The sequence below is a fragment of the Mauremys mutica genome, chromosome 21, assembly GCF_020497125.1.
Source record: "Mauremys mutica isolate MM-2020 ecotype Southern chromosome 21, ASM2049712v1, whole genome shotgun sequence".
NCBI lineage: Eukaryota > Metazoa > Chordata > Testudines > Geoemydidae > Mauremys > Mauremys mutica.
This window is the reverse complement of record NC_059092.1, coordinates 16695262-16707948: the sequence shown is the minus strand read 5'-3', so window position 1 is coordinate 16707948 and position 12687 is coordinate 16695262. Positions and strand designations below refer to the sequence as shown.

Below are 12687 nucleotides of genomic sequence, written 5' to 3'. Positions count from 1 at the left end.
CCCCAGACTGCAGGGCGAGGGGATGAGCTGCTGCCTGCTGCCACTTACAGCTGGCTCGCTGCAATGCCATGCAACGTTTGGCTGATGCAATCGTTGAATTGTTAAACACAAGTGCTCTGTGCCGCAAGATCACCACCACAAAAACCATTGCTATCATGATGCCCAGGGAAAATTGCCAGCTGATCATGGCCAGGTAGGTGCCAATAGGGACTTCTGATGTTTGTCATCTAAAGAAGGTAACTGACTCAACCATCCAGCTTCCTCCACAACTTGGTGCTGATTCCTGTTTCCCTCCCAACCTCGTTATAATAGTTAACCCACTCATTGTGTTTTGTCTTGAGATTGCAGGCTTTTCAGGAAGAGGCCACCCTTCATTCTGTGTTTGCACAGCTCATGGTGTGATGGGGTCCCAGACAGGATTACAGCTGGGTGGGAATTTTCTGACTATTTGGGGTGTTTTTTATTTTTGATTGAAGAAAAAAAACCAAAAAAAACCACGTTGTCAAAAACCAAAACCATTTGAGAAACAGGACGGGGTTTGACGAACTTCCCGACTCGAATCGACGTTGAGAAAACAAAGGTTTGACATTGTCGAAATGAAAAATTCCAGTTCTCCTGTCCAAAACTGCCTTTTGTTTGGAAATTTCAGCTAATTAGGATGTAAAAAAGGGTGAAGAAAAGGGTCACAATCAAAATGAAAATGTTTCAATTGACCTGTAAAAATGTTTTGGTTTTATTCGGGTTGTGAATATTTTCAAGGCTGGCTCTTCGTCCCCAAAAAGTTTTGAACTCTTGAAAATACGCATGGTGTGGGAAAACCATTTCCCACCCAGCTCTAGGCAGGACTGGGGCCTCCAGGTGGTACCTTAACCCAAAGTAACCATCGCCATCTCCACAGGAGGGGACAGGTGGTCTGTACCGGGCTAACATACAAACCATTCTGATGAGGCCAGGTTAGAGGCGTGAGTCACCTGTTTGCACACACGTACTCCATGCGAATTGACCTAGAGTGAGTATAAATGGCAGGGGAGCCGTAGTAGTGCAGCAGAAAATACAGACCTTCAGGGCGGGGTTTTTTTTGGCCGGGATCACCTGTGCCACCGCGGATGCTGCTGCAGCTACGCTGCTATTTCTCCTTGCGCTGCCTCGATGGGGCAGAGCAGTCGCACCCTGGCTCGTTGTGTAGACGTAGCGGGGGACAGCAGGCACCCACAGCCGGCCGGCAGGAAGCGTGCCAGGCCCCTCCTCTCCTTGGCCGAGGGAAGAATGCAGGTCTATCGGGAGACAGGGTGGGAGGGATTGGAGAGAGATTTGGACCTGGTGGATAATGCAAGGCTTCAGCCATTCTGCCAGGGCTGTGGTTCTAAGCAAAGCAGTCCCTTGCCTGAAGTCCACAACCACTAGGAGTGGAGGGATAGCTCAGTGGTTTGAGCATTGGCCTGCTAAACCCAGGGTTGTGAGTTCAATCCTTGAGGGGGCCACTTAGGGATCTAGGGGAAAAATCAGTACTTGGTCCTGCTAGTGAGGGCAGGGGGCTGGACTGGACAGGTATATCTCACTACCCTTTGCCCTTATGCAGCACCTTCTGCCCAAGCCACTTCACAGCCATTACTGAAGCTCACAACCCCACCCTTGGGAAGAAGCCGAGGACTACCCTCATCTGTAAAAAAACAGGGTAACAGACTGAGAAAACTAAACAATTCACCCAAGGTCACCAAGCAACTCAATGGCAGAGCTGGGAGTAGAACACAGGAGTCCGGACTCTTGGGCTTTAAACCACAGGACCTTCCCGTTCCCTGTACCTAGTAAATCCAGATGCTGAATCTCAGCTGAGCACTCAGACATGAAGTACGAACAAAGAGCCCCACAGATCCCTGTGGGAGAGACAGACAGGCCCAGCAGCCTGGGAACATTCACTGTTTATTTTGCCCGGCCTTGGCGTTGATGTTAGCAATGGCTGCTGCCGCCTTTGTCTAGACGTTCCGTGTGATCGTCTGACAAAAGATGCGAGCAAACACATTAAACTGCTGGGGGCACATCCAGAGTCAAAGCCTGGCCGGCCGGCTGCTCTCAGACCCACAAGGCTGACTTTGAACTTGACAGCAGGATATGGCAGGCGGCCGCTAACCCGCCAGACCTAAACCTCACGCGAGCTCCCCGCACCGAGGCTCGAGACGAGGGAAGCAGAGATCCCATCCCGATCTGAGCTCCCTAGAACGTGGGGAACTGCTGGGCTTCCCCCGTCCACAACTACAACCTGCCTCAAAACTATCACCCAAAGTAATACCCTCCTCCACACCCACCACCTCAGCAACCCATACCCCCCTCCCCAATTCCCTCCAGCCTGTCAGCACTGGCTCCACCCACAGGTCACTTCCCCCCCTCCCAGAGTCCCCTCATGCTCCTGGCTCTGTCCAGCTGGCGGTGAGGGCCACCTCCCCCACCCCAAGGGACAGCAGCAGGGCAACCCACCACGGGGACACACTCCTGCCTCCCGCCCGTCAGTGGCTGTGCAGTGCTGCCATTAAGGGGAGCCTCTTCTGAGGCTGCCAGACAGATCGACCGAGGGGTTCTCGCTAACCCTCACTAACACAGTCAGGGCTCTGAAGGGAGATACCCATCACGCCCCATGACCATGCCCCATAATGCACCCATGCACGGCAGGTTCTTACCCCCTTTCGTGATCATCGCATTTATTCAGCTTCCTGAGGGACGTAAGCAGGAGCCATGCATCCAACCACCCCCACAGAAACAAGGCTGTGCTCCTGAGCCGACCAGCCCCGAAGCGTCCCTGCTTGCAAGCTGCCCTGTCCCTCTTACCACTGCCCTCTTCAGAGAGACACTCTGCTCCATGGGAGCTAATGAGACTCCCCTGGGCTGGCTGAGGGGCAAATCGGCGCAGGGGCACTGCACCTCCCTACGGCCGCTAGCACCTCCTCAGTCAGTGGAAGCTGGGACCATTACTGGCTTGAAAGTTTTCCACCTCGCAGGAGTCTGGCTGCTTTGCTACAAAGACAATTTGGTTGTGAGGATGAAGGAGGAAGAGAAAAATCAGAAGAGGAAACGTCATAGGTCAGGGGGCCTTTGTGACAAGAGTGCTTATGTCTGTATATAGGTAAAGAGTTTATGGCTAACAGGCCAGTAGATGGCACTCAAGGATGGGTATCCTAATTCCTGGGTGGAGCCCAGTTGAAAAAGTTTGAGACGGACCAGTTGTCCGCTGGAAAATGCCACTGTCGAAATCAAAACGTTTCCCGGGAATGTGTCGATTTTGACAAAATTTGATGGGGACAAAATCAGAATGATTCTCTCTCATTTCAGTGATGTTGAATTAATGAATGAATAATTCATTCCAATAACCAAAACACAACATGGCTTCGATGCACTTTGGCTATTGTGTGTGCTTGTATTTAATATTTGTATTAGAATGACATAAAAGTATCTAGATCGAACGTGTTTAACACCACCGATTGCCACTGAGTGGATCAGGCTCTTAACACAGCCTCTGAACGCCGCTGTAACGGTTTGCACGTGGACACAGGCCCAGTTTGGCTGTCACAGCCAAATACGTTTTACAAGCCCTAGTGTGGACGAGGTCATACGGCCAATAAAAAGTGCAAACGATCTCCGGACCTGAGCAGCAGCTGTGTTTGGAGACAGGCTCCACTGAAGGTTCTTTACAGCTAAAAACCAGTTTCTTGCCCCAAAAGAATTTACAAACAGTACCGGCCCCAAAGCTTTGTGCTCTCTTCTCCCCTTGCTCAGATCTGCAGAAGAGGCATGTTGTGTCACTGAAAGCAGATCCATAAGGAGACTGACTCAGAGGCTACAGCTTCTCCTCCATAGCCTCAAGCTCAAGTCTCACATCGCCCTCTAGTGGGTATTTGCAGTACCTTTCCCAGGCCTGAAGATGATCTCTGTGTAAACTTGTCTCTCTGTCTCCAACTGAAGCTGGTCCACTAAAAGATAATCACCTCACCCACCCTCTCTCTCTAATTTGCAGATGGCTGGAAATACTGACTCAGCGTGTGCAAATGCAGATCAAAGCCGATCCAAAGGACCAGTGAAGTCACTGGACAGACTCAAGTTTAGATGAAGCCCTTATCTGAGAAGGCCTCTGAATAGGAGAGTTGGATGGGTCTTTGTAGATTCCTCCTTGGTGACGTCTCGGTCAGATATTCAGTTCTGAAGTCACACGTTATTAAGCAGCTGAGCAGAATCCAAAGTCGGAAAGTAAAGAGAAGCTATAGATTTCTATCCAGGCTGTGCTCGCTGGGCTTCTTGCTGGGGCTGATGGAAGTCTCAGCAGCCCGATTGCAACTGAAGGATTTCCTTGCTATGCACAATGGAAATCTGACTTGCTCTCCAATACCTCTGCTGGCTCAGCTCAGGAGCAGGCTTCATAGACTAGTCTGGGAACCTCGGTCAGTGACTTCTGCATCAAGCCCATAACATCTGTTTATGAATGTCTTGATTTAAAGGCGTCACGTGACGGGGACCCCACCATGCCCACTGGTAAGTTATTCTAACGGTGAATTACCCTCAGTTAAAAAACGGGGTTCCTCATTGCTTGTGTGAATTTTTCTAGCCTCAGTTTCCTGCCTTTGGATCTCTGCCACTTTCAAGAACGGTCTATTATCAAAAATCTCTTCCCCAAGTAGGCATGAGTGGACCATGATCAAGTCACCTTCTCTTGGATAAACTAAATAGACTGATTTTGGTTAGTCTCCTACTAGCTTTCCAGACCAGAAATTGCGCTTGTAGCATTTTTCTGAACCTTTTCCAATTTGTCAACATTCTTTTTGAAGAGTGGATGCTAGAACTGGACACAGTTGTCCAGTGATCGGTTCACTGATGCTCCATACAGAGGTAATACCACCTCCCTACTCCTACCCGATACTCCCCTGCTTATACATCCAAGGGTCGTATTTGCCCTCTTAGCTACAGCACTGCCCTGGGCACTCATGTAAAATTGGTTATCCACTGAGACCCCAAAATCCTTCTCAGAGACATTTATCCAAATGACTGCGTCCTGGAGAGCAAAGCATAAACAAGAACCAATGGCCAGAAGCCGAAGCCAGACAAATTCAAATTAGACACTATTTTTTTAACAATGAGGGTGATTAACCATAGGGGGAGTGGTGGAGTCTCCATCAATTGAGGTCTTCAGATCAAGACTTTATGGAAGAGATGCTTTAGCCAAACACAAGTTATTGGGCTCACTACAAGGGTAACTGGGTGAAATACTGGCTGTGAAATACAGGTCAGATGAGATGATCTAACTGTCCTTTCTGGCCTTAAACTCTATGAATTCTGGCCTTAATCATAAGGGTGACTGTGACAGTCTGTACCCCTATCATAGTCCTGTAAAATGGGTGAACATGCATTTTGTACAACGTATGACTTGTGAGATATCATTTGCAAGCTCATAATTTGCTGATCATTATTATCCTGGTTACATGCAATGTTGCCACACACATTTCAAGTTATAGGATTCCTTTGTATGATACTATTTATTAGACACGTTCGAAGTGGTTGGGATGATTTAGTTGGGGATTGGCCCTGCTTTGAGCAGGGGGTTGGACTAGATACCTCCTGAGGTCCCTCCCAACCCTGATATTCTATGATTCTATGAAATCTGGAGGGGAGAAGCCACAAACCAGTTCCCCAGAGACAAAAATGTAGCCAACACCTCGGCCAGGCGTCAACAAAATCAAATGGATCATCGCCTGGTTAAGTGGCCACTCTTTGGCAGGAAAGAGGATGTGGATGAAGATTTACATCTTGACAAAAAAACAACTGGGGGTTCCCATCCACATAGACTTTCTGTCTCCTGAACTTCAGCAGGAGATGATTCTCGAAGAACAGAAAGAGCTAAAAATTGAGAGAGGAGATGCTCCTAATGGTTCATTTCTCTCTTCCTATGGCATCCACGACACCTGAAGAACAAAGGAAACAGCTTTGGACTGGGGGAGGGATCCTGCCTGAAACATTCAGCCAATAAGATTGTGGTGAGAGACACCTTGGCTTTGAATTCCCTCTAGCTTGTTCGGTTAGGCATTAGTTGCAATTTACTTTTATTTTCCTGTAACCAATTCTGACTTTTATGCTTCATTACTTGTACTCACTTAAAATCCATCATTCTGTAGTTAATAAACTAGTTTTACTGTTTTATCTAGACCAGGCTGCTTGGATTGAAGTGTTAGGAAAGCTCCATTTTTTGGATACAGGATCTGTGCACATCATTTTCTATTAATAAGATGACCGACTTCCTATGAGCTTGTGTTGTCCAGGAGAGGGCTGGGCAGTACAAGGCACATTTCTGGGGGAAAGTCTGGGACTGGGAATTTGCAGGTGTTGCTCTGCCGTGTAATTCAAGGGTGGCTGGCTGTAGAACGCCTGCAGTATATCCTGTGTGTGATCACAGCCGGAGTGGTGGCTCTCACAGCGAAGCAGCAGGGTAAAAGGAACCCTAGGTTGGAGAACGGAGGGGACACAGCTGTTCACCAGGTCAGACTGTACCCTGGGTATGTCGCAGTGACCTGTTATTCTTTATTCATAGATGTGTGACCTTGCATTTGGCAGCGTTAAAATGGGTTTGTATCAGTAAAGCCATCAGACTGTGCAAGTGACAGAAGCAGATATAAAAACAAAAATACCATGACCAACAGTACTCAGTGAAAAACATGAAAAATCATTAATATTGCTGTTAACTTGTTATTTGAAGAAAGGAATTTTTCCGTTTAATCAGAAATACATGTTCCTATTTTTTGGTAGACACGTGTTAGTCTCCGGGTAGCCCGGTTCGATCTCAGTACCCGTTCTCCATTACCTAGTTGTAATGTACCTGGGAAATGTAGCCACTCGGAATTAAATAGCACGAGCTAGTTTTCAAGAAAATAATGTTCATTTATTAGATACACTCAAAAAAGCAACACAGCGAAGTTGGAGATTGTACATGAGTTACACACACACAAACACACACACACACACCCTCTAGATACACTTTGACGAATAAAAATAGAGCTTACATCCTATACATCTTCCGTTCCAATTCCATCACTTTGCCGAAGCGTCACCAGTAATGTTCTAGCAGAGGACCCATCAGTAGTGGGAGTGCACAAACCCGGCATCAGGCCCGCAGCTTCTCGGTTAAGGTGGTGGCAAATGACCCAGCTTTTTGGAACAGTAGCAGCAATCCATGCGTTGCCCAAGGGTGGAGGCCAGGATCAGTTCGGATGGACAGTACAGCCGACTGCTACAATTCTACCTGCTCTGATGAACAGGCGAGGGGACGTGGAATAAATACAGCTTTCAACTATATTCTTCATTAAATATCTCTAATCCCATCCTCTGTCACGTTCGTCATGCCTGTCTCAATGAGCGCTGAGCATCACACGTGGCAGGTAACACTCTCGTTTGCTACAGCAGCTGGGTTGCACACAGGTCCGGCAAGCTAACAGTGTCTGCTACGCGTGGCCGTTCGGAGGTCACCGCCTCGTCTGCGGAGGGATGCAGGTGGCTTGTTCACAGTGAGAGGAGCCACAAGACGAGTGCAGCACCATGGCAATAGAGGCCATCTTTTATTAGTGGCTTTTAACACCAAGGGCACAAAGGTGCAGGGCGGGAGGGGTCCTCCTTTTTCCCCCCCATCCCTCCCCGACAAGGTGCAACATAGCTGTGAGGACTGCTCCACGCCCCGTCCAGGGCAAATCACCCAGCTGTGGATCTGACCCAGCCACCCACAGCGAGTGGAAGAGTGCAGTCCCCCGGGGGATGAAGGATCAGCTTACGGGGAAGGTAACCATTCGACAGGGCGCTGTGACTACGACACAGCAGCAGTCCCGGACAGCTCCTCTTCCTGAGTCACAGGCACGACTGGACCAGTCACTTGCCTGTGTCTGATCCTGACTGGCGCTTGACCCAGGCACACCAGAGAGCTGGAATAGTTTTCCGAGCGGAGGGCAGCTGCTCTGTGGTAGTGGCTGCCGAGGGCTTCCCCGCGGTAACCCCACCTGCCCTGCTTTTCAGAGCGAGGGCGGGTTGAGTACTTGCACCCCAGGGGAGATGGGCTCCCTGGCCCTTCCTGAGACGAGCACCTTGGGGCGATCAGCGTGAGGTGTCTCACTGGGGCCGGGCACTGAGAACCCTGCGGCAGCCAGAGCCCATGGGGAAGGCAGCGACGGACAGATGAACATAAATAAATGGAGCTGTGTCAGGGAAGGCTGGAAAGCTCCCCCAGGGTGTTGCTGGACTCACGGACACTGGCCCTGGAGCGAGGGGCTCTCCAGGAGCCGGGGCTAGCTCCCGGAGATGGACAGTTTGGGCGTGGCGAAGAGCGGCTCGTTCAATGGCGGCCAGGACGGCTGCTGCTGACTGAGCTCCTGCTCCAGCCTCTTGAACAGCTTCTTGGAGGCCCTCTTCCGGCGCAGCTGCCGCAGGCAATTGAGCATGCCGTGATCCAGGGCGGTCTGGAGCGGGAGGACGAGAGGGACGTGGGGTCAGGGCAGGGAATGTGGGGAGAACGGGGGGAAGCTCCCTTCCCAACACACCCACAGCGTTCCAGTGGAAGGGAACGGCTCATCGGCCGCCTGTCCCTGGGAGGACAGGCCTGGATCAGGGCTGTGCTGGGGAGCAGGTCAGAAGGGCCCAGGCAGGGAGCCCAGACTCATGCCAATCCAGAGGGGTCCCCCCGGCTGATGCGCTCTGTAGCACTGATTGGCTCTAGAACAGCAGTCCCCAAACTTCTGAGGGTGGCACCCCCCCTTCCCCCTGTCCATGCCTCCCCGCCGAGCCGGGGCTGGGAGTGGGGCTGCGGCTTGGGGGGTGTGGGTGGGTGGGAGGAGGGAGAGACGCGGACGGAGTAAGGGGGCTGAGGCTGGGAGTGGGTTTGGGAGCGGAGCTGCAGCCAGGCCGTGGTGGGGGCTGGCAATCAGACCCCTGGCCAGGTGCGGCTCCACTCCCGGCCTTGCCCTCAGCCTTGGCCCTGCGCTGTGGCCAGCGGCGGAGGCTGTGGCCAGGGCTGTGTGGGGCGAGGGCCGTGGCTGGGAGCCTGACTGGAGCAGAGCTGGGGTCGGGTACGGGCTGGGTGGAGCTCCCCCCCAACCTTCGTGGGGACTAGCCTGGACCCTGCTGCACCCACCGGACGGTCCTCCACACTCCCCTAGGGGGGCGCGCCCCACACTTTGGGGACCTCTGCTCTAGAAGGAGCAGTGCCCAGCACTCCCCAGCCCGTTGGGAACATTGACCCGTGGGGGGCCTAGTGAGGGGCACTAGTAAGGGTGGGGTCCCACAGGAACCCTGTCCCCGTAGCCGGGCGTTCACCCTGAATTCAGCCCCCACCGCCCTCCTACCTCCAGCATGAAGGCTGTGAAGAAGTTGAGTGTGGCCATGCCTAGCAGCAGCATCTTGAAGCTCATGTCGCTTATGTCTTTCAGCTTCAGCACGGCTTTCACGAAGCCCAGCGGGTAAAGAGTTATCCCGATCGTCAGGCCGAAGAGAGCGACAAGGACAAGCAGGAACGGCACTGGGGGCAAGACAAGACATCACGGACCCAGGACACGCCGGGCCGGTTACAGGAGCCAAGTGACCCCAGGAACCCCCCACCCCGCTACAGAGAAGAGGTGCGGAGAGGAGGCCGGCTGGGCTCTTACCGTTGGTGTACAGTGGCTCCCGGAAGGGGTACCCCTTGGACATGGCGATGGCGAGGATCAGGTACTGGAAGCCCGAGATGCAGAACACCACGGTGTTCTCGTAGTTGGGCAGGTTCTGCGGGGCGCTCACCGTGCTGTTCAGCGGGACGTACCTGGGCGAGAAGTAGGAGAGGGGCAAGGATCAGGCACGAGCCTCTGACCGCGGACAGCGGCGCAGTCCGGCGGGATCTGCCTGCAACGTGCAGCTGGCTTGGCCTGGAGTGAGCCACTGCAGAGAGCAGCATTTGGTTCCCAGCTGAGGATTAGAGGACAAGAAACCCCCATGCTTTAGGGCATGACCCATCTGATGGGGGTTAGGAAGGAACTTCCTCTGGGGGCAGGTTGCTCTTCCGGCGCCTGACGCAGGTGGTGCTGGCCAGGGAGGAGGCAGGATACCCCCAGCTCTGATTCAGTCTGGGGATTCCCAACACGGTACCTTTCATGAGGCCAAAATGGGCTTGTGTCCCCCCCCCCCCCCCCTTTTAGCTGCTGTGGCCAGTTCCAGGCAAGGACAGACACTTACCAGCTCTGTGAGACTGTGATGAAGTAACTCATGACTTGAACCGTGATCAGCAGAGCTGTTTGGAGGAGGAGGCTGCCGAGGACAACGATACTGATCAGGGCCCCTTGGGGGCGCATTGTGCCCAGCTCCTTGGCAGGTCCGGTCCGGCCCATCAGCACAGCCACGGTCATAGTGATGACCAGGTCAAAGAAGAGGAACTGGAAGTCACTCAGGTTGGTGTTAATCTGGGCGAGGGCAGGAAAGAAGGAGAAATGGGATATTCCATCAGGAGCAGACTGGGATGGCTCAGGGGACTGGGCAGTGGGGTACAGAGCCTCATCTCGAGGTCACTGGTTCAAATCCAGCAGTGACAGAAAGTCACTAAAGCAGAATCTTGTGAGGAAAGACCCAAATTCAACATACGGCAACAGATCAGTGGCTGACTAGGACATTACGGTGGCTGCTCCGCTGCAGAGCTCAGCTGCTCAGACTGGCCTGGGTTATGAAAAGCACAGGCCCTGCCTAGCTGAGCTAAAGGAGAATCCCAGTTTGCTGTTGGCAGTAAAGGGGGCTATGACACATGGTCGGGCAGTTCCATTTCCAGCAGGCAGTGGTGCATTATGGTCTCTATCGTTCTGTCTTTCAAAGTTACAAACACCAGTTTACACAGAGGACCCCAAAACCCGTCCCACGTCACAGGACGCTCCCCTCCCCAACCTCTGAGCCCCCCACCCCCCTGACGCACATGCCTCCCTCCGCCCATTCATCTCAACAAACCCCCACTTTTGCCGAGTGCTGCTGCTGCAGCCGAGGCCTGGAGGAGACCTCCTCTGAAGCCCAGCCCCTCTCACTGGAGGGGGGGGCTCTCGGAGACACTGAGGAGCGTGGGTGCTCGTGTTTTGCCCCCTTCGGGACCCCCAGCTCTGGCAGCAGGCTGGTGAAAGGGGCTCGACTGAATCCTCAGCGATCCGGGGCCTCTGTTTATACCTGGAACAGCAATGCTACTTCCCCTCCATTCAACCAGCGCACCTCGCCCTGGCCCTGACTGGACACCCAACATCTCTCAGGGCACCAGGAAAGCTCAGTCTCCAGGCCCGTTTGACTCCTGGCCCCTCTGCCCACGCTCCCAACGCAGCCAGCTCCATCACCTCACTTGCCCCGGCCAGCAAGCTGTGAGACAGTGGCAAGCAAGAGGCCCTAGCCGGATTCAAACCAGGGAGTCTAGAGGTGGGAGGCTCCAGGTTCTCCTTACAGCTTCCCAGAACCAGCCAGTCCCCCTTTCTCCTCTGGCCCACCACTGATGGTGCCCGAAACACTCACCGTGTAGAGTAGAAGCACTGAGACGAATTGCACCAGGCTGTACAGGGCCATGTACTTAAAAACCCCAAAGGAGGTGACCAGAGAACATCGGCCTTCCCTGAAAGAGAGATCAGAAAGACTTGGACCCTCCATTCGTGGACAAGGGGGCCAGCAGTTCTGTGCAGGGGGAGAGGTATGAGTCGACTGGACTCCATTTTGGAGCAGGGAGGAAGACCAGGTTTGTGGGTCAAGCAGCCGCCTCCATGGATAGTTCAAAAACCCTAAGTGACATAGCCTCTGGGCTAGGGGCCAGAAGGAGGGGACAGAGTGAGGGGAAGGGGTGATAGCAGCCAGCCTAGGACCTAGTGCAGGTCATGGATAGCCTAGGACTTAGTGCAGGTCATGGATACACCCCGCAGGGTGAAGGTATCAGGAAACACTATTTCACTAGCAGGGTGGTGAAGCACTGGAATGGGTTCCCTAAGGAGATGGTACAATCTCCATCCTTAGAGGTTTTTAAGATCAGGCTTGACAAAGCCCTGGCTGGGATGATTTAGTTGGTGTTGGTCCTGCTCTGAGCAGGGGGTTGGACTAGATACCTCCTGAGGTCCCTTCCAACCCTGAGATTCTATGATCAGGGAACAGGGAGTCAGAGACCACGGAGATTCTCAGAATATTGTTAATTAATATCAATTAATCCCCGCATTCCAGGCCACACCCTGGCAGACAATACACGTCCTTCCAGCCAATTTGCCAACCCCTTGCCATGTTCACATCTCCACCTTGACCCCACGTTCCATTCCCCCCATCCCGACATGCAATTCCGTGGTTCCCGGAGGACGAAGCCCACCTTATGACCAGAGGCACACACTCGATGTTGGCGATTCTGGAGGTGAACGGTGAAGCCACGGAGGCCTCCGCCTCCGAGAGAGAGATCCCCACGTCGGCTGCCTTCAGCGCTCCGCAGTCGTTGGCGCCGTCCCCACACATCCCCACGCAATAGCTGTGGCAAGAGACATGCACACACAAACAGTATAAGCCAAAGGATTCCCACCTCCTCCCTGCCAGGAAACGGAGCACCCTAGATTGGAAAACGTTGGGCACTTCGTATTAAAAGCACTGACGGTACATTGAGATCTGCCGATAAAGGCACCAGGCCCGTGCAAAGCTCTTCATAGCAACGAGCTTCAGCAA

General features: G+C 52.9%; 1 protein-coding gene across 2 annotated transcripts in view; it reads right to left on the bottom strand.

Annotated features, from left to right (window-relative positions):
• Positions 1–6898: 6898 nt before the first annotated feature.
• ATP13A2 (ATPase cation transporting 13A2) overlaps positions 6899–12687 on the bottom strand; it is a 70467-nt gene continuing 64678 nt past the window's right edge. For both annotated transcript variants that reach the window (XM_044996387.1, XM_044996388.1), the window contains exons 24-29: positions 12344–12496; positions 11515–11611; positions 10216–10439; positions 9654–9805; positions 9354–9526; positions 6899–8471 (exon numbers count right to left, since the gene is read on the bottom strand). In XM_044996387.1, coding sequence (XP_044852322.1) covers positions 8301–8471; positions 9354–9526; positions 9654–9805; positions 10216–10439; positions 11515–11611; positions 12344–12496 — 970 coding nt within the window. In that variant the 3' untranslated portion in view covers positions 6899–8300. The remainder of the gene's footprint in view (positions 8472–9353; positions 9527–9653; positions 9806–10215; positions 10440–11514; positions 11612–12343; positions 12497–12687) is intronic.